Here is a 22,073-nt window from a genome sequence, read left to right as displayed (position 1 = left end):
ATCCTTGTTTCAAACACCTGCCTATTTAATGACATCATTGTACACCTGCCTTGTGACTGGGCTTCCTGTGCACAGAAATGAGTTTTTCTGAAGGTCAAGTTCACACCGTGGGAGAGCTCATCCCTGCGGGTGGGCGGGGGGCAAGGTGGAGTGGGGGGATGGGGCAGGGGGTGTGAAGTGGGGGGCGAGCAAGATGGGGAGGGGGGGAACGGGGGGGGAGTAGAGCCAGGGGGAGGGGCAGGGAGGGGCAGGAGGATGGGGAGGGGCAGGGAGGGGCGGGGAAGTGGCAGGTGGGGATGCTGTGTTCTGTTTGCTGCTTACTTGTTCTAATAAAGGCTTAGAACTAGGACATAAATGTAAGCCCCAGACCAGCCTCTGGATAGTGTGTCCCGAGGAAGCCCCACACAGCATGTCAAAGCCTTTCCTGTCTGGGTAGACGTGGGGAAGCATCAGAACTAGAAGACAGTTATTAACTGACTGATTAATAACTCTCTGATTATTAAAACCAAACTCAATCATGCCCAGAGGATGTCACCAGGACACAGGAGCTCACATTCAAAAGTTCTAGAAAAAGTAACTAATTACGCAAAGAACCAGGATGTGCTTGCTTCTCAAGCAAACAAAAGGCCCTGAAACAAGCAGAAATAAAAACAACTTCAGAGCAGGTAATAGAATTATCCTTTGGGAGGTGGGAGAGTATAGTACAGCACATGGAGAAGAGACATTTCATCATTGAAGTGAAAAAGATAAAATGAATGAAAGAGAAATTTTAGAATTGAAAGGCGATGTCTGAAACAAAAATTCTACTGTGGGTTCAATAGTAAAAGGAGAAGGCGGGACCTCTCCGGGCATCCCCAGACTGCTGAGCACAAAACGGGCAAAGCTGAACAACGGACAGGACAAACTGAACTAGGAAAAGATTTTGAAGAATACTATGTATGCCAATGATTATGATGGCTAAAGTTTTTGTTTGTTTGTTTGTATGTTTTTGTTTTTTTTTTTTAAAGAAACCGCAACACAGTGGGCTACCTGTAATGTGCCACGAGGAAAGAACTTGGCCGCCAGACCTGGTGACACAGCCCCATAATCACAACCACTCAGGAGGCAAAGTGGGGATGACAAGGTCAGGGTCTACCTGGACCACTGAGTAAGATCGAGACTAGCCTGGCTAACTCAGGGAGACCCTGCCCCCCAAATAAAAGTGATGGAATAACCACAGACGGTCTGAGGCAGGAGATAAGTGGCGGGCGCTTAGAGAACCCCAGGCGCCAGGCTCTGTCCCTGCCACCAGCACCAAACAACCCAACAGAACTCGATTGCCAACTCAGCAGTCTCTATGCGGCAAAGCCACCCTTGAGGACTAAAGGCAAAATACAGAGCTCACTTTTGCTCCTCAGCAGCCGTGTTCTAGGCAAACGCTAAAGGACTTTCCCTTGACAGGAAGTGATAGAGGAAACTCGGAATTTTAGAAACAAAGAGATAATGATGAAGTGCCAGTGTGTCCAGAATTGTGTATAAATACTGAAACCTAATCATCATCACCATCGGCGAGGGGTCTGTGTGTGCAACGGGTGCCCCATTGGATAAAGCAGACTGACAGGGTTTAGCTAGTCAAGAAAATGCTTACAACCAGATCTCGTGGAGGGCGTTTCTCAGCTGAGGCTCTTTCCTCTCTGATGACTCTGGCTTGTGTCAGGTCAACACAGAACTAGGCAGCACACAGACTAGAAGAGATTGCCTTTCAGCCAGTGAAATCAATATAGCAGCAGCAGTAAGGCCGCCTGCAGCTGGACTGGCCTGGACATGCTCAGGGTGCCTACATCCCCTTAGCCTGCGTGGCCAACAGCATTCGATTTAATCAGCCCTTTGCAGCAGCACGATGGAAGCCATTGACAATGCAATAAGCCAAGGGGGAAAAGGCGAAGGGCACACAGATTAGAAAGGAATTAAAGTGTCACTATGTGCAGACAGCATGATTGCCAATAGACAATACCCCAATAGGCCAACATAAGAGACCAGATGCGTTCTTAAAGTTGCAGGGTACAAAATCAGTATGCAAATAATCTTTTCTCTAATAGGAGCAGCTAACAGCCAAACCAAGAATCAATACCATTTACAAGAGCAAACAAAAATTAAATACTATACATACATTAAAAAACAGCAAAATACTTGAAGACCTGCAGCAGGTGGAGAGATTAGTGCATTCATCAGTTAGAAGACTAGTCAGCCTGTCAGTGTTATCAGGAATATCAATGTAGTCCCAATACAATTTCAAGAGGATATTTTTCAGATATGTACGTTTTACTCTAAAATTTATATTGAGTTAACAACCAGTCAAAATGATTGCTTAAAAGAGAACAACAAAAAAAATGTAAGACATCACCTGACTCAAGACTACCCAAAGTTTCCAGAATCAAGATGATCCAGTTCTGTCTGGATCACAGCCAGCCTAGAGAATCCAGCAGCAGAGCCGCATGCATAGGGACAGTATGCTTTCAACCAAGACACAGAGCTGAAACTGATGGGGGAAAATAAGTAGATGTTTATTTATTCATTTGTACATGTGTATGTGTTGATGGAGGTCAAGGGACAGCCTGTAGGAGTCTGTCTTCTCATTCAGCCTTGCGGATCCTTGGGTTGTCAACCTCCACAGATGGCCGGTACCTGCTGAGCCAGCCCATTCAGCCCTCAAACAGTTTTGAATTTATAAATCTTTAAAATCCATTGTTTGCAAATGGAACCGGCATCTGCTAGCAGTTACTGCTTCCAACGTGGACAGTTTGTGGAAAGAGTGGTTGTGGAAAGAGAATTCTTATTTAAAGCTCTTCAGGGTTTTTGAAAGCTGCAGATTTCTTTTCATGATAATTCACCTCAACAGCAGCAGGCCCAGAAGGACCAGGATTTGAATATTTAACTGCTAAGGGTTAGGCTGGTCTAGGGCCTTCCTTGAGGCCTCAGGTAGGAACTTCCTTAGTTCCTTGTCTAAAAGGAACTTAACTTGACAGAGCCAGTAATGGCCTGGGGCCAGGGCCTTGGGGGAATCCCAGCTCTTCCCAACCCCCAGGGGTCACTGTGTGCCAGGTCTCTGCTGCACTCGGGTACCTGGTGTTGCCTTCGGGCAACCTGCTCGATCAGCTCGCTGCTGACTTCACATCGCTCTATGATGCTTCTTGCTGACATTGCCCCAATAAGATGCTGTGTTTCCTCACAAATGTGCTTGAATGGGCAGCTTGTGCAAGCTCACCCGATCCCAAACTTTTCTCTCCTCTGTACCTTCTCATCCCCTGGTCATCTTCCCCTGTAGGACCTTGTCACAAGGTCAGCTAACAGTGGTACATTTCAGGGAGTTCTGCTGTTTTCATCTACACACACACACACACACACACACACACACACACACACACGTAAATATGAATGAGAAAGGGTGATTATAGCTACTGAAATAAATATGCCTCTCTCCTACAGAAAAACCAAAGTCTGCTTCTCAAAACAATTAGGGTACCTATGGGTTTGGTATACTTACCAAGCAGTTAAATAATACTCACTTTTATTCAAGAAATGTCCAGATACAATCCAATTATAGTCACCCCATCACTGACTTTTGAAAATCAAGGACTTTTAAGTGTTAATAGCCTCCAAAGTTAATTATATTCTAACTTGTCCAGATTTTATAGGTTCCTCAAGTTTTCCTAAAGGATCAATGCCGTACTCAGCTAAAGTAATCTGTATTAAGCACTCAGCGTGGGATTGGGTTATCAGTAAGTGCCCAGCGTTAGGGATCACCACCACCAAGCAAGCGTCTTTGGGAAACAGAAGGCGCCATTATGCGAGTAACCAAGATGTGTGTCCAATGTTTTAAAATGATGCCTTCAACATCTGTCCCAAAAGCTCTCGGTGGACGATGGCCAAACACACGGACAAAGGAACGGATAGTGAACAATACTGTCTCCTTCCCAGTGAAGGTGTTACCATAAGATTCACAAACACTTCGATTTTTCTATAAATGAATAATAACCATGTAGGGGGCATGGGGCACTGATAAACCTCTGCTGCCCAGGAGAAAGAGGGAGGCAGTGAGGGGTGGGGAGAGAGAGATTACACAGGTGTGAGCTACCTGGAAAAGCGATCATTGACATTGGAAAATCTTAAAAGTAAGAAATATTAACCAACAGTTGAGTATGAAACATGAATTGAGATACGACAAGACCCATGTGGGATGGCAGGTCAGGAATGGGACGTGATTCGGCCTCTAATGGATATAACAGATACGGGCATCTTTTGGTAGGAAGAACAAAGGGCCACGGATTAAAAATTAAAGGTAATAAAGACTTTTCTAAATAACAAAAGCATGGTTGAAATAAAAGCATGGTTCTTCCGGAGGCAATCAACTAGAAACGCATGTGCTGGAAGAGAGGCGTGTTTTCTGAGCAGGAACAATAGCCACTAGGCATCCGGGCCGGGATAACCCAATGAGCGTGATGACGGAACAGCGGAACTTTACTTCAGGTGGTCGTTTTTATAAGTAGCACCCAGCAGAAAATGGAGGGCACCTATCGGTTATCCGTTCTGGGATTTGATAGCAAGGCTCCCACTATATTTCCTTGAGCTACTCTCATTTCTGTTTGCTTGGTTGTTTCTGCAGTAAATAAATGAACAGAATCAAAGGGTCCTGAATGCTTCCGACTGATGGCGGAGCCGAGCTGCCTCCTACTGATGCTAAGACACCCCCCCCCCCCCCGTGCTGCTCCTCACACTCCTACGCTCCAAACGCTTGGCCAGGTCAGAAGACAAGTCTGTCAACTTGGAAATAAAAGCGATATCTGTTCTCATGCTGGGACAGGTTGCCTCGTGTGACCTGGAGAAGAGGGTGTGTGCCTGGACACCTAGCGTCCCCTGATCCCATCTCCATGTCTTTTTCATCACCAGGAGATTCTGGGAAGGGCGCTTACTATCTGAAAGCTCTGATCGGCCCACGGAATGAGCCATGAGTCAAACCTTCCCCACAACAGGGACAAGGACAGATGTTGGAACAATGAAGATGATTAGCATCAAATACCCACCACTGTGTATCTATCAACTTTTTATAAGAGGACTTGTGTTTTAGGGGAATAAAAACTCTGCTCTTTTATTATAATATTAACAGAAAGAGTGTTCATATTTCATACAGTTAATTAGCAAACATTTCAATACTGTGAACATTTGCTAGATAAAATCGCTAAAAAGGTTTGCAAATAAATATATCTACTAATTAGATATTAACAACCATTTGTGAGAAAAGATTGTTTTCTTACATTATAATGATCCCATTATCGATGGAAAACGAGTCAGAGGGCAATCCAGCAATATTCCAAGCTCGAATTGTCACAGCTTCTCCCAGAGTACCCATAAGAGAATAGTCATCTGAGCAGGGGATGTCTCTTCCTTTGCACGATTCTGACCACTCCTTGGTTTGGTTCTTTAAAGTATTCACAGAAAAGGATAGACTTGAGTTGGTGGACAGATGCCAAAGGAATCATATCTAAACTCCTCAATAACTCTTTATTTACTGAGAAAACCAACTACTGTTGTTTCTGATGCCCAGAAATCATTTGTGTATTGTGATGATTTGAATAGGTGTGGCTCCCATAGACTCATGTGTTTGAATGCTTGGCCTATAGGGAAGTGTGGCCTTTTTGGAGTAGGTTTGCCATTGTTGAAGGAAGTGTGTCACTGTGGGGTGGGCTCTGAGGTCTCATATGCTCAAATTACCCCCAGTGTGGGACACAGTTCACTTCCTGTTGCCTGTGGATCAAGATGTAGAACTCTCAACTCCTTCTCCAGTATTATGTCTGCCTCCATGCTTCCCACCATGGTGATAATAGACCAGACCTATGAGCTGTGAACCAGCCCCAATGAAATGTTTTCCCTGATAAGAGTTGCCATGATCATGGCGTCTCTTCACAGCAATAGAAACCCTAACTAAGACAGGTATCAAACCTTTCTCAAAATTATAATTAAGAAAGTACTCAAGGGCTGGGTGGTTGTGGCCCACACCTTTAATCCCAGTACTCGGGGGGTGGGGGGCAGAGGCAGGCGGATCTCTGTGACTTCAAGGCCAGCCTGGTCTACAAGAGCTAGTTCTAGGACAGGCTCCAAAAGCTACAGAGAAACCCTGTCTCGAAAAAACACAACAAAAAAGTACTCAAATGAAAATTAACTGTAATCAGTGGTGACCCAAAGCCTAGATGGACCCTGTGACAAAGTTGGTGTTTTATATTGGAAAGAACATTTACTGTGCACTATTCTAAAGCTTAGATTTACAAAGTAGCCGCCATTCTCTGGTTTAGCTTCATTTCTGCTGTTAAGATAAAATAACAAGAAAGATCAGCATGGGGAAAAATGGGTAGTTTCGTTCTCAATTAAATTCGAGGCGGCAGGAACTTAGAGTAGCTATCATAACCACAGTTGAGAGTTGAGTGAGGTTGACTCTCTGCATGCCTCTCCTGCTCAGCTCACGTTCTCCAGAGCCTACTACATAAATGGTGCTGCCCACGTCCAGAGTGGATCCACTCACTTCAACTAACCCAATTAAGAAAATCCCTCACGGGCATGCTCGCGGACCAACCTGATGGAGGCAACCCCATGGAGACTCTCTATGTGAGTGTAGATTGTGTCAAGTTGACAGTTAAAAATAACCATGGTGTTCTCCATGTAGTGTGCATACTTTATCTAGATTATAAATATACAGAAAACACTTTATTATTATAATATGAACCTAAACCTGTGGAACGGGTAGAGGACACAGAAAACACCTATTTCTGGCTCCCACGTGCTCTGTAGGAAGGATCTACAAAGGGTCAGGCCACACTGTGAATCTTGCCCTGTTTAGAGGCATGGTCTGTTATGCTGCCCTGGAACCAGGAGAGTGCTCAGCACGGGATCCAGACCAAAGGCTTCAGAAGTAGTAAGAGACCCGACTAAGAGAAGAACAGGAGCAGACAACAGGAGGATGTCCATAAGAAAAGTGGACAAGAGAACAGACGAAATGCTGGCACCTGTTTGGGCGAATGGGGATGCCCTGTGTGTACGCAGGTGGTGCTGGGAAGGGCGTGGCTGTCACAATCCTCCCCCTCAGGTTCTTACTGAGTGGGCTGTGTCAATGCTCTAGTTTTACGCATGAAGGTCACGGTAGTAGGGTCAGGGGTAGCTTCATGACCTTACGTTGTTAGTGTTATTTAGAATGTCCCAGATCTCCGTTAGGAATAAAATTACAGAAGACATTGTTTTCCCCCATTGCATCCCAGCAGTGGTACACAATTTCAGTTATTCATCTACCAAGGATGGCATCTTTTATGACTTCATTAAAGCCAGGCTCTGTCTCATGATTATAGGATGTGAACATGGCTTCTTTGGAAGTTAGAATACAACCCAAATGCATGAATGAAAAGCAGAGTTCTGCAGCCATGAGTGCATGACAGGTGTTTTTAGGGGAAGGGCTGCAGCAAGTTGGAGCAAGGGTTGGTAATAGGATTAGCTAGATTTCGTGTACTTCCTGGGGATTATGTATCTAGATAATCCTGTGTACCTCACAAGAGGTTTTCCTGGGAAACTTGGGTAATTTGAGGACCTCTATCAGTGGGCCCCTGCCCAAGGGAAATCACTGAGCTCAGGGCTCAGCGGACAACACGTGCAGAAGCGCAGGCTTTACCCGGGGCTCAAACCAATGGAGACTACAGTTGGGAGATACCGTTTTGCCTGCCCTTCGGGCTTTTCCAGTGGCAGTGACCATTTCTGCCCTTTGTAACGAGACACCTGGTGACCAGGAAGACACCCCGGCCTCTGTCAAGGACTCACTGTGCTCACTCATTCATGTCAGAATCTCATCTTTTCATATTTACTCTGTAATTTATAATCACCACTGTTATTTTTTAAGATGTTGTCAACACTACCTTATACGAGGTTCTCTGTGTGCCCTCCTGCCCCACGTTCCCATCCTCTTCGGAGGATTTCCTGGTATTTTTTTAAAGTTGTATTTCAGGCTCTTATGGTAACATGCAAAATGACTGAAAGCCAGTCGTGGTGTGGCGTGGTATTTCTAGCTGCCCAAGCTGCAGATAAGTGTTCAGTGGGGGTCAGGGAAGACACTCAGGAGTACACTTTGAACTGACAGAGATGGGTGTGAGTGCCTGCTAATCTGTCCATTGGCCCAAGCTGAGGTTCGGTAGAGTCAAGTGGCCACGGTGCTTGTTGCCACCCTCTCGCTGAGTATCTTGATAGCTCTGGGGAAATGTCCCAAGCTTTATAAACTTCCATGACTAAAACCGGCAAGTAAACTAATCCATCACTATCCGGGTAGTTAAGTTAAACATCAGCCAGCTGAGCTGCATAGAAGCCAGCAAGGCAGCACCCTGGGAGCCCATCCGAACAAGGCACAGACAGACTGGCCGAGCTGAGGAGCTGAGGGTCACAGTGCCTCTGTGACCTCAGAAAGGAAATACAGAGCCCTCTGAAGCGAAAAGACTATTCCTAGAAGCTCCATGTGAGGATTTTAAAATAGTGTGTTCTAAAAATTCAATAAACAAAGGCACGGTAATAGAGGCAGGAAGAATCAGTTCTGCTTAGGAGAAAGCCCTCGGTGAGGCTCTGTGGACATGATACTCAAGTTCACCAGGGAAACAATCAGTAAGGCCCTCGGTGAAGGTGGTCTTGTCTCTATGTCCAATCTCTGACACGGTTTTAGAATGACTTATTAGGGCCCTGCAGAGGAGGTGGGGAGACACGCATCCCCTCGAAGGGGTGTGCACACTGATACATGCTCATACCCGTGAGTCCCTTTCCACTTAGGAACAAAAATTCCACCACTAGACCCTTTAGATTTTAAAACGTTTCATATAGCATGTTTTGGCTATGAAGCAATTTATAGGATATCTAAAATAGGTAAGGACAAATAATTTAAATTTGCCTTTTCTTGCCTTACCCAAAAATTAAAGTAAAACAATGTTGAAAAAAATAGCCCCAAGTTCCCCCACAACAGCAATAACAACAAGCAAACCAACCGGAAGCTGGAGTAGCGAAGAGGGGGGGAAAGCAAGGGAGAGGCACAAGGGCACCCCTCACCTGTCTGTAGTTGGACGTAAAGGCCCCCAGGTAGGCGACAACCCCCGAGGAGATGAGGATGTCCCCTGTCAGGTTGATGTACAGCTGCCCGAGCTCCAGGGCGGAGTTGCTCCAGCGAGTTTTCTCGCCTCCCAGGCCTCCAATCAGCTGCTCGGCTCGTTCCAGCTTTTTGCTGCACAGATCGACCTCAAAAAAAGAAAAGGAGAGCTTTAATCAACATGGGCAAATAAAATAAGCCGAAAATTCCGCAGCATTCCAAAATCAAGAGATAGCTTTTCTCAATTACAGACTAGCCTGAAGTTCTGAAAAGCACTTTTAGAAAGAAAAGCGTGATGCATCTCGCTGCAATATGGAAAGTTCATGATGCCTCGTGTTTTAAAACAAGTAAATGATTTCAAAAAAGTTCTGGGAATAATCCTACGGAGTATTTAGTACATAACAGTACAGGCTAACTTTACTGAAATGAACTTCAACACGGGAGACTGAGATTAATCAAAAACAGTCTCCTGCAAATACAGATGCTTTAAAGCGATCTGACCAAAAATGGGGGAGGCCTCAGGAAGAAGCAGGCTAGGAGAGCATTTGCACAGCATGCACGAGGGCCGGGGGTCCAGCATGAGCACTGTGCTTTAAAGGTTTTATAAATGTTTCTCCTCCGCTCACAGAGTTGGTTTAAGGCCGCTTTGAGAGGCTAAGAGTTTTAGCAGTTCACACTTATTTACAAAGCAGAGTCTTTCGAGGTGTTGACCGGCACCATCCTCGCAGACACTTGCAGTTAAGCTTCCGAGACAGCATCAGACAACAGCGAAGCGCCTGCTCTCTCCGGCCAACAATCAGACAACAGCGAAGCGCCTGCTCTCTCCGGCCAACAGTCAGCCCGAGTTTATTTTACACAATTAAACGACGCGAGAGAAAGGGGACGCGGCGGATGTTTCTCAAGGTGGCGGATCTGGGGAGCAGCCCTCAAGCCTGCGTCAAACATTCCAGCAGGGCTCTTGGAGTGAATCACTATAATTTAACTTTCAAGTGATACCATCATTCTTCTTTTAAAAATGAAATCAACACATTTGCTTTACTTGTTCAAGATATTTTAACAGAGCTGGGCGGTGGTGGCGCACACCTTTGATCCCAGCACTCAGGAGGCGGAGGCAGGTGGATCTCCGTGAGTTCAAGGCCAGCCTGGTCTACAAGAGCTAGTTCTAGGACAGGCTCCAAAGCTACAGAGAAACCCCTTACCCCTCTAGCTCCTCCCATGTCCCTTCCTCTCAGACTGATAGCCTCCTTTTCTTAATTACTGTTACATATGTGTGTGTGTATGTGTGTGCACATAACTTGCTGAGTCCACTTTTTCTTATCGGCGTGTACATGGTTTCAAGGCTGATCCTTCTAAATTTGACAACCAATGAGGGGGCTCATCCCCAGGCAAGGCTAACTCTCCCCCTCTCCGCTTGCAGGTCTCTGTCTAGGAGAGGGAACTCATAGCCCTTCCCTTCAGCAGGTCTACTGGTCTTGCCATTGGCCCAGCCTTGTTTATGCCACCATTCCTAGGAGAGATGGTTTCACAGCAGACTCCCTGGTGTTCTAGCTCTTACAATCTCTGTGCTCCCTCTTCTCCCATGTTTCCTGAGCCATTGATGTAGGAGTTACAGTGTAAAGTAGCCACTGTGGCTGGGCTGCCACAATTGGTTTCTCTCTGCATTGCGTCCAATTGGGGTTTCTGTGAGAGTCTCCACTTGCTGTAAAGAGGAGCTTCTTGATAAGGGTAGCAGTTACACTTGCATGGGAGGCCTTAGAGCTAGGAAAGAGATGAGAGAACACAGGGCACTTGTCTCTCTGGGCCACGTGCGGGGCCGTGTTCATTGCTGTCCTATTGACAACAGTCGGGGAATGGAAGCAACCTAAATGTCCTTCAACAGGCAAATTAATAATGAAAATCTGGAACATATACACAATGGAACATATACACAATGGAACATATACATAATGGAGACTACTCGGATGTAAAGAAAAATGAGATCGTGAAATTTGCAGGTAAATGGAAGGACCTAGAAAAGATTACATTGAATGAAGTAGTCCAGACCCAGAAAGGCAAATCTCATTATTCATAAAAGAAGAGAAGTACAGTTTATCTTGGGATTCAGACTGTGAAATTTTATAATGGAGAACTGGATGTTAGATAACATTTGTGTGGCTTCAGAGGAAGAATTGGTCTTATGTATTTTCCCAATACTAGTAACCATTGTTTAAAATTAAAAGACACAAAATATCGGTTCTCCTACAGATAGACATGAAAAAGCCAAGCTTTGTAATGGGTCATAATGTTGATGTTCCCCAAATTAAGCCTTTCTTACTCCACTTTCCCGCTCTAACATAGCTCCAGTCTCTCAGCTTCCCAGTGAATCCGATCACAGAACACAATCACGTTGCCATCAGAAAACCCTAAAGAAAACATTCCGGCAACTTCCTTTTTCCCGTGACTACTTCTTCCGCCCCAAGCAGACATTTACTATAAATTTAGGCATGTGTTCATTTTAATTTTTTCCAACATTTTTAATTACAAAAACCTGAAAATATCAAAGGCACAACAGCCAAGCCGAGCAACTATACACTCTCTCTTACACTACCTTACTTAAAGAAAATGTAATCTGCCCAGCAACAGGTTACGTCTTAAAGACTGACACCATGTCCTGTCTGGGTTCAGATACAGATTACAGAGCAGATTTAGAGAAGAAGGAAGTGGCCCGTGCCTTTAACCCCAGCACTCAGGAGGCAGAGGCAGGCAGATCTCTGTGTTCAAGGCCAGCTTGGTCTGCAGAGTGAGTTCCAGGACAGCCAGGGCTACACAGAGAAACCCCGTGTGTCACTGTGAAAAGTGTGCAGACATCCGGGTTCGGGTCACAGGCCATGACTAGAAGTTAGGTTATCCGTGAATGAAACAGGACTGGCGAGTCCTGGGCCCCTACGGGAGGGTCCTGGCCCATTTGCGATGGCCAGCACACACCTGGTTTTCCAGGTCAGCTTTCTTCTGCTTGTTCAGCTCAAGCGTGTCCTGAAGCTTGGCCAGCTTGTCCTGGACCTCGTGCAGGGCGGCCTGCTTCTTCCTGAGACCGTCCATAGCGATTTTCAGCTCCCCTTCAGCCGCAGCCAGTTTTATCTTTTTGGGAGCTACAATTTTTGCCACTCTACGAAACAACAAAGTTGGGAAATTAAGTTCCTCTGAACATTATAGGGACCGTTCTAAAGCTCTTTACAAAGACGCGAAACCCTTCTTTACACAGAACGTACACCGATTTCTACATGCCACATTTTCTCGCGGAATCAAATCGGATGCAAAGTGTAAGAAATGATCATCATGACTTGAGGCGGAAGAGGCATAAGTCGGCAGATTAGGGGCTGCCTCTGAGTGACCCTGTGACTGAAAAAGGGGTCAAGACAACTAGAAGAGAGGAGACAGGAGGAGAGGAGGGGAGAGGGCATTTTCCACTGTCCACATGACCAGACAAGCAAACCCAACACAGCAGTGAGGTTTTGGTCCAGCACTTACTTGTCGTAGGAATCCATCGCTATGACCCATTTGCACAGACCCTCAGCAGCTGTTGAAGCGTTCCGAATCTTCTCTGGAACAAAGTCTGGGTTGGGAATGTAACTTTTCCTTATGATATTCATATACGCCGGAGGGATATTGTCCTTGTCGTATTCATGAAGCGACTGCAGGAACCTTATGTCACCCAGAAGTCTCTTAGCGGGGCCCCAGAAATCCTCAATTTTCTTCCCCGAACCTGTTGGGTCCGGGATTTTATCGGCTTTGATGCCCTTCAATATGCAGATCGCCTCCATGACAAGCTTGACGCCTGCAGGGGGGCTCTTCATGGACTTCACCACGGTGATATCCTGGAAAAGCAGCATTTCCATTATCCATAGAAATAAATGTGCACTCGTGTCTTCATTATAGCAATAAACTCAGACTTTCAAACTTAGCCTTAAGGTACATAGAAACTTGTTTTCTGTGTTGGGTAGAAATGGCAGCAATGGCAGAAATATGGCAAGGATTTTGACACAGGTTCATTGGGGGGAAATTATAGGGGAGAGTGGTAGAAAGCTCTGGAAAGAGCTGCCATAATGGGAATTAGGGACGAGACTGGGAAGGGTTGAGAGAGGGGTGGATATGATCAAATACAGTGTATGGAATTCTTAAAGAACAAAAATAAATAAATCTTTAAAAATAGCAATAATAAATTTCTAAAACAAAGCAGGGTGGTGACACTGGCAGCTTCGTTCCCTTTCAAAAGTGCCTTCGTCATGAGAATGCATTTCTCATTCAGAGAACTAGGAAATCCCCTTGCCAATTTAAAAGCCTTCCTTAAACTGGATGGTAATTTGAGGGGACCTCAACCGTGGTCCCCGGGGGCAAATCCTCGCCATCTGCACGGCTCTCACCTGCGCGGTCAGGGTGTCGAGGGCGGCCAGCGCCGACTCCAGGATGGGCAGGGCCCCGGCCAGGTCGGCATCACACTCGTCCTTGATGGCTTTGGCGGCCATGGCTTGGTCGTTGGCGACTATTTCGTCGGCTTTCACGATCTTCTCGGTCTTAGCGACCTCCATGGACTCCCTCTCGATGATGAGCATCATGTCGTCCACCTCTCGGCTGGCCACCTTCAGCTGAGGGTGCAGAGCCTCCAGCTCGTACTGCATGGTGGCCACCTGCGAGGCGGCCGAGTCCAGCTTATCCAAGCCCACTTCGTATCGCTTCTTCATTTTCATCACCTCACTGGAAGCAAAGGGACCAGAGGAGGTGAGACTCGGGGACCTGCTTACTGTGTTGGGGGACATCTGGAGTGCGCTTGAGTTTGGTCTAAACGTCTTTCACAGGCGTCAGCTGACTGTGGAGAAACCATGAACCCCTCAAGGCTGGGTTATGCACAATTACGACGAAACACTGTATCTTAATTCTCTCGGTGTTTTCGGTGCCTCCGGGCATATGACAAAAGCTACAGAGAATAAATGAGTTCACTGGTAAAAAGGCAAAGGGCCTCCTGCCACAAATTGGACACTCCCCCTGTAACACTGGCCAGTCACCTTGTCACCTTGGTGAATTACTTTCAACAATTCTATAGGCTGTTTTTTGTTGTTTTTTTTTTTTTAATAATCACTTACTTCAAAAAGACTTCAATGCCCCCCATACATCATTTTGAATATTGTCAGACATGAAAATGTACTTAAAATAGGTTATATCTTCCCAGTAGTCGGAAACTTGAAGCTATCCAGTCAGGGCTGTATTAGCCTAGGGTATACAGCGAGACCTGTGTTTAAAATGTACTTGAATTTTAAAATGTATTACATCTTGAAATAGTAATTTTTTTTATTAAGACAAAAGGGACAATTGGGACTGATATTAAAACAACATTTTTTGTGCAAAGTGGTTTTTAAAGGATATAATAAATGAATAATTTAAGTTCTTTAGAATTTACTATTTTAATATTCTTTAAAATACTTGCCCGTGTCCATATATGTTCTCCACTGAGAAAAATCTCCTTATCTGCAACAATTCATCTTAAAATATGACATATTTCAAAAATTCTCAAGAAAATAGCTAGAGTAGGAAAACAGCTTGAGGGAGATAAAGTAACCCAAAAAGGGAGAAACAAAAACAACCATGGGAAAGGCTGTCACTGAGAAGGAGGATAAACTCAGAAATTCACGTTTTTATCATGTTTGACAAAAGTGTGGGGCAGAGAAGCCAGATTCCCTACGGTCCTGTGCTGTGTGTGAAGTAGCCTCCACCCGCGCCTGGGAGCAAGCCCTAGGAAGGTTTGCGCCTGTCAGCGTGGGGCAGTAACAATACTCATCCCAGAAGACTCTGCCAACTTTAAGTGCCAACTTTTTGGCAGGCGCCATGATGTCTTGTTTCTGGGTTCTAACTGGATATCGAGGGACCTGGAGTTTAATCTGCTCAAGAAGCACAAACACAAGGTAAGAATTCCAGTAAAAGTTAAAAGGGAACGTACAAATTTTCATTTGCAAGAACATCTGACAGGGAAGCTCTCACCCCTCATCAAAGTTAGCCTTCGTCCTACAGCACGTGGAGATGGTTCCAGAAAACCACAGCTGGACCCGACCCAAAGATCAGCGGACGGGAGAGAGCCTGACTGCACCGGACAGATCCATCGGTGGCACAGCTCCTGCGGTGGCCCAGGGAACGTCAGAGAAAAGGCGACACAGAGAGCCTGGATGCCCGGAAGCCTTCTGCGTGACTCCATAAACCAAGACCGAACAACAACAGAACCCATACCCCTGCTAACGCAGAAGGGGAACACCTCACAGGCTCCCGCCCAACACAGAGAAGTACAGGCAACTGGGGGCTACTGAGAGAGGGAGAATCAGCCTCTCCCAGACATGAGCTCCCTCGCTGGCTGTCTAATACAAAGTGGTCAGACCTGAAATCACACACAAATAGCAAAAATGGACTCACCATGTTGTATGGAGATATTAGATTGTGTGTGTGTGTGTGTGTGTGTGTGTGTAAAAATAATTAAAAAAGGCTATCAACTTGAGGAGGCATGGGAGGCATTAGGAGAAGGAAAGGACGGGAAGGGAGAAATAATACAGTTACATTTTAATTAATTGGCAAGAAATTATGAAGGGGAAAATGTAAAAGATAAAAAAGTGAAAGAGCAACACAATTATCTGAAATGCCCTCCGCCATGGCTTTTTAAACCTTCCTGTAAGTTTATATATTGCTAGGTTAGCCCTGTTTTCAGTTAGGACAACCTTAGCATTGCGAGTCTACAAATCAGCTACAAATCAGCCTTGTTTATGGCTGATCTCCAAAATTTAATCTCTGAGAACTTATGGTCCTCCAGCATAGGTAAATGGAAAAGAACAAGCAAGATCCCATTATTAGGTAAAGAATCTTGAGAGCCAAATAAGTGAAGTCCTGTCAAGTCATGTCGCAGCTTTGGGTGGGAACTGTAGATGTATTATTCGACAGAAGGAAAGATGGTATGACTGTATGGTGTGGACCACAGGGACCTGGACGACCCGGGATAATGTAGCAACAGACACTCTAAGTGGGGGATGAGGAATGTCCTGAAGTTATCTGGGTACCATCTTGGTCAATATGAGAAACAACACTTCAAAATACTTCTTGAACGAGCCACTGGGAGACATTGAGTTTAATTATGGAAAGACATACTAATATTTCATGTTAAGGAATCTGCTTTAAGCATTTTTTAATATGTAAAAGAATTTGCTCTATTAGGTTAATAGTCCTGAAATCTACTATAAATATAATATAATTGAGCTGTAGACTATGATCTCTGTTTTAGGTTTAAAAAATCTCCAGAATTTTATAATGTATAGTTTATGGCTCGTAATATGGATGTTAGATTCACCTGATTCATTTAAGTAACTAAACTTGATTTGTTAAATCCAGGATAAAAATACATCAAGGGTGAAAATGCAAAGTCAGCCATTACCAGGCCCCCTGCTGCAGGGGATGCTACTTTGCCTCTCAATGAAGTCTTGCTTGTGTTCCCACCACAAAAATAATAAATACGACACAAAATTCACTTCAGAGAGCATTTGAGACTAAAGACTTCCTTCAGGGGTATCACCACAGTTTTCTCAACTTCCGAGGTGAATGTTAATAAGTTTTACATTTTCAAATGTGCAAGCCCAGTACTCATTTCAGAAGCAAACAAAGTCTAGGACCAGCTTTTCCAAGAACTCCTGTCGACACTCACTGTAGGGAGGACGGGTCACTAAAATTTTAGAAACTTTTTTAACTTTCAACCTTGTTGTTAATAAATTTTAGATTTTAGAATGTGCATTTCAAGTATTTTTATAAGCAAAGGAAATTTATGCTGTCTCTGAAAACTTACATATGTCTGAAAACTTAGTTTGAGACTGGCTATGGCATATGCCTCTTGCATGCAATATTGACATTTTCAAATAGAAGGTTAGTAGAGAGGAAAAGCTGTCTATATAAATAAAGTCTGTCTCCGGGATTGTGGTTGCATAGACTCCAACAAGAAGACTTATAAATCATCTTATCCCTAATAAAAGGGAAAAAATTCACTCGCTAATGGTTCTTACTCAACTATTGGATAATTTGTTCTTATTGCATATAATTTTGTATTAGGCATAGCATTCTCTTATTTAAACAGAAGGGGGTGCTGTAGGAATTCCCACCACCAGTAGTCTCTCAGTTACCCACTCTCTTGGGCATGGCGTCTTATACTATATATGCCAAAGTAAAGCGCGCATTTAGCTTCTTTTCCGGCTGCGAGATTCGGTTGCTGTTCTCTGTTCCAGCAGAGGATTCTGATTTGTGTGTCTACCCCTAAATACATAACCCTCCATTATTCTCAGTTCTGAGCTAGTGTGGGATTTCTTTGAAGCATCTTTTTTCACTCAACACTATCATCAAGGAATCCTCGGGATTTACCCCTGCCCTATAGGGCACACCTGCATTCTTCCACATGTGGGGGGCATTCACATGGCCTGAGGGTGCACCTGTGCACTGCAGCTTTGCAGCCAGTGGTCAGCCGGCTGGGCTGCCATTCCTCAAGAGCCATCTACCTTGGGTAGCTGGCCTCGGAGACTGGCCCATCTCCATCTTCCAGCACTGAGCCTTATAAACGGGTGCCAGCACGCCCAGTTTCTGTTTCTCCCCTTGGGTTCTGGGGATTGAAACTCAGATCTTCATACGGCCATTTCCCTAGCCCCGCCTTCACTCCTGCGGTAAACGAAATGATAGATTTACGGTGTACTAGGCAACGTAATTAAACCTAAGAATGAGACCTGCTTCCTACCCGCAGACTCTAAGGACTGAATCTCAAAGTTTCGACAACAGTATATCTATAAGGAAAGTGTCTGATGCCATCATTGCTATGTCGGTTTCATGCAAACATGTTTAAACATTCATATCTTACTTAAAACCAGAATTTTTCATCCTTACTTTCTTTTCTTTTCTAGCAAGAGTTTGAAGGTGGAGATGAGTTCCAGATAGGAGGTGGGAGTCACGTAGTTGTATCTCTGCAGCTCATTATGGAACGACGTGGATAGGTCGATGGTGGACGTATGGAAGCTCTTGCACATCTCGATACAACCCTCTCGGATCTCCTCCGACATCTCGATTTCTTCCAGGAACCGTGACGCCACTGCTTCCAATGCGTCTTCTGGCCAGGACTGAATTTAAAATGAATATGTCAGCAGTTGAGCAAGGTCACAAGTACTGTCCTGTCGTGGCTGCAGCCCTTTGTGTGTCGTGGACTAGAGACAAAGAGGATTCGTTTAAGGCTTGGAGTGGGAAAGACTCCATAGAGAGCTTTCTTCCTGCCCCTGCCTGCTTAGGCAGAGAGGTGGTAGCCAGTGCAGGTAGCGACCCTGTCCAGTGTGCTCGGGCATTAGATACATTGTTATGGAGTGTCGACGGGATAAAGAGAGAGGAGGATCTGAACTCAGTGTGTACTTTTCTCTGCATGACACGTATTCTTTCATTTAATCCTCCCACGGTTATTATACTTTTCCCCTAAACAACAGAATCACACAAATGACCACCTCCACGATGTCCCTCAGATCGCTCAACGACAGTGCCAAGTCAACAAGCCTGCACCGCCACGGTTCCTCCCTCCCCGGCAGAGCTGGATTCTTCCTCAACTCGTTAGACATCACCATCAGTCACCAACATGGACTTCCTCCATCCGCTCCTCCTCCTCGACCCCCTAAAATAACTTTTAAACTGTTTTCCTTCTTTCCACACCACACTGCCTGAACTCAAGTTTCTGCTATCGCCAGCCGGTGTGTGCCAGCGTGACTGTCCCTGTCTTCACTCCGGGGAAAGACAAAAAAATAACTTTTCAAACTGCAAAGGCGCACACCTGGCACACTTTCCGGTCCAACCCTGGAAGTCTGCCCAGTGCACACATGATAAGATCCAAACCAACTTGCAGATCTTTGTCTGAACCTTTCTGACCTCAACCGGGCCCCTTCCCTCGGCTCCTTCACTCTAGCTGCTCTGCCTTCCCTCAGCCCCATTTTCCAGTTCCTGTATAGCTCTGCCAGGGTCTTGGTTGGGGTCAGTTTTTCTTTTCTCTTAAAGGTTTTCTATAGAAAGACTTTGCTCCTTATGTGCACAGTTGTTATGGGGTTATCTGGTAAAAGCAAGAAAGGAGCCAGCAAAGGACACGTGCCTGGAATAAAAGGCAATGAAGGTCTGGGTAACTTTCCGACATCACGAATGGTTGGGTTAGATCGACATACAGGACCTCAGCCACACGTGTGCCTTGCCTTCAGTCTGCTCTGTGACTGAAAGGTAAACCAGGGAGGTCTGAGTTTTCCTCCGTCCCTGCCATAGCCTCTGTCCTGGTGTCTTCAGCTTCCCGCTTTCTGAGACAGAACTTTCCTACAAAACCCCTCAGTGGTGTTTTCCCTTCGGATTTTTGTTGGCTTCTGTAAACGGCGCGGAGGGTGGAGTGGGCCAGAAGGTGGGTCTGTAGCTCAGTTCTGCACGTCTTTTCCCACCATGCCCTCTTGGCTCCCTTAACCCTACCCGTGCTTCTATGGCCAGTCCCTTCCCAGGCTCTTCTCAGCTGTGCTGTTTCCTGTCGGGACCCTGACACAAGGACAGGTTAGTTCTAACACTTTCTGTAATGCATTTAGACCCATGAATGACATCTTGTAATGATGTATGTTGCTATAACTGCATACGACACACTATGATAAAATTAAAGACTGGCTATCCTATACTTTGGGGTGGAGTCGAAAAATATTTCACGGTGATGGAGATTCAACATTTCTAGGTTTCTATCCAAATCTCACGTGGGCATACATACCTGGAACCAGTCGATGGTACAACAGTTAACCAGGGCGGGGAACTTCCTAAGACGGATCCGGAAGGCATCTCCGATGGGGCTCATGGCCAGGACCACGTGCAGCTGGTTGCGGCAGCGGTCTATGAACATGTTGAAAAGTGCGATGGGGCTCCCATCCGTCTGCTTGGTTTTATCCCGCTGGCGATCCAGCTGGCGCATCTTTTCGCAGATCTCTTGCTTCTCGTCCAGAGCAAAGAGGTTTGGGACCTCCCCGGCATTTAGCAGGTTGTTGATGTCTTCCAGGAATGACTCCCTTTTAATCTGCGTGTCCGTGAACAGGAAGACGCCCTGCATGTCGCCTTCCGCGCACTTCCGTAAGATCACTTTTAGATCTTCGCGCCACTCGTTGGTCCCATAGCCCTTGGAGATCTCCACCTGGAAGACTGAAAAGTCGGCCATGTGGGCTGCCAGCCGGGTCACTGACTGCCTTCCGCTCCCGCCAACGCCCACTAGGAGGGCATGGCTCCTCGGCTGCTTCAAGATCCGAGAGATCCTACTGATGTGCTCGATGGCAAACCGGAACAAGACCAGGTTCATGGGTTTTTTGCTCATGTTGTTGTATTCTTCGAGGTGGCTTTCTACGATCATCCGAAGTAAGTCCACGTCTGCGATTTCCCTGTAGCAGGTATCCTCCCTCTTCGGGTCGTGAAAATCACAAAACATTAAACTTCTTAAGTCATCTTCTTCCACAATGCCATCATAATCGAAATCCAAGCTGCTAAAGAGTTCATGAAAATCTTCCTGCATGTAGTTTTTCAGAACTTCTTGTATGTAGTTAATAAGCCAGCTTCTGTCAGCGTTATCCAGAAGGCGATCATAATACACTCTGAGAACCTGCATAATTTTAAAAGTGGCTTTAGGAATCATATTTTTTAAGGCTGCTGATTTATTCTGTGTCAACTATAAAAGACCAAGTAGACAGTATAAAATACTGTCATGAAATAGCCACAAGTTTTGTCCAAAGCATACATAAAGACTATGTCCTAATAAAGTTTAAATATTAATTTTAATTGTGTCTACTTGATACAATAGTTACCCTCGGTAGCACTGAATGAAAAGTAATTTGTCCCCAGCCATGGTGTCTGTGCAGCACATGAGTGAGCAGCACAGTATGACAACCCTGAGGGTGCAGCTGTGACGTGCTTAGCTTGGTGACGACCCATAGCTGCCCTCGAGACCTAGTCAACTGGAGGAAAACCATGCCTGGTACTGGAAACCTAGCCAACTCCTCAGTGTGGTGAGGTTGTGGTTATTGCAGGAGAATCTACGACCACTGATTTCCTGAACCAGCACAATCTCTACCAGCAATCGAGAAACATGTGTCCTTATTCTCAAGGTGACAAAGTCTTCACTCCCTCATCAAGGAGACTTGTCTTTGCGACAGATGCGCACCACTACAGAAAACCACAACCAATAAAAATGCCCAATTGTGGAGCCCGGTCCCAGGTGAGTCCTTCTGCAAACATCCCCACCCCTGAGGCTCTGAGAACATCGTGGAAGAGGGTGGAGGGGTCTAAGGACCAGAGGACCAGAGGATCAGGGAGTTTGCTGCGAGGCTGTGTTTCCTGGTAACATCAGAAGTGACGTACACAAGGTCCCAGCAACACAGCTGCCCAAATGTCAGCTACACAAGGATGCCACTAACAGACACATCAGACTGGACGAGGAACGGCCCACCAGGATGAAACCGTACACAAAGAGCTACAGACAACTGAGGAGAAACGGAAGCGTGAGAGATGGTTGGGGCACGAGAGAACAAACCAAATGGTTCGGTCCCAAACGGTCATCCCGGAAAACATCCACCCAAGTAACATTATAAAGACCGAACAGGCTATGTTTAGGAATATATGTGTGTGTGTATATGTTTATATATTATATATAATATGTATGCAATAACTCTATGCATGCAATAATAATTAGTGAAAAAAGAGGCCATGAATTTGAAGAGGACCCGGAAGGGGTATATGGGAAAGTTTGGGGGGGGGAAGAAAGGGAAAGGAGAAATGTTGTAACTATATCATAATCTCAAAATTAATAAGCAAATAAACTTTAGAAAGCAATTTGCAGAGGCTGATGGGACTGGGTGTCTGCAAAGGAACTGAG

At 45.5% G+C, this 22,073-nt stretch overlaps 1 protein-coding gene across 1 annotated transcript in view; it reads right to left on the bottom strand.

Annotated features, from left to right (window-relative positions):
• Dnah7 (dynein axonemal heavy chain 7) overlaps positions 1 to 22,073 on the bottom strand; it is a 195,148-nt gene that overhangs the window by 58,623 nt on the left and 114,452 nt on the right. Inside the window, exons 41-47 of the mRNA XM_013353465.2 lie at positions 19,932 to 20,804; positions 18,056 to 18,285; positions 13,534 to 13,864; positions 12,641 to 12,987; positions 12,098 to 12,278; positions 9,097 to 9,282; positions 5,292 to 5,455 (exon numbers count right to left, since the gene is read on the bottom strand). Coding sequence (XP_013208919.1) covers positions 5,292 to 5,455; positions 9,097 to 9,282; positions 12,098 to 12,278; positions 12,641 to 12,987; positions 13,534 to 13,864; positions 18,056 to 18,285; positions 19,932 to 20,804 — 2,312 coding nt within the window. The remainder of the gene's footprint in view (positions 1 to 5,291; positions 5,456 to 9,096; positions 9,283 to 12,097; positions 12,279 to 12,640; positions 12,988 to 13,533; positions 13,865 to 18,055; positions 18,286 to 19,931; positions 20,805 to 22,073) is intronic.

The sequence above is a fragment of the Microtus ochrogaster genome, unplaced genomic scaffold, assembly GCF_000317375.1.
Source record: "Microtus ochrogaster isolate Prairie Vole_2 unplaced genomic scaffold, MicOch1.0 UNK8, whole genome shotgun sequence".
NCBI classification, from domain to species: domain Eukaryota; kingdom Metazoa; phylum Chordata; class Mammalia; order Rodentia; family Cricetidae; genus Microtus; species Microtus ochrogaster.
Note: the sequence above shows the minus strand (reverse complement) of the source record. Positions and strands in the feature narration are given on the sequence as shown.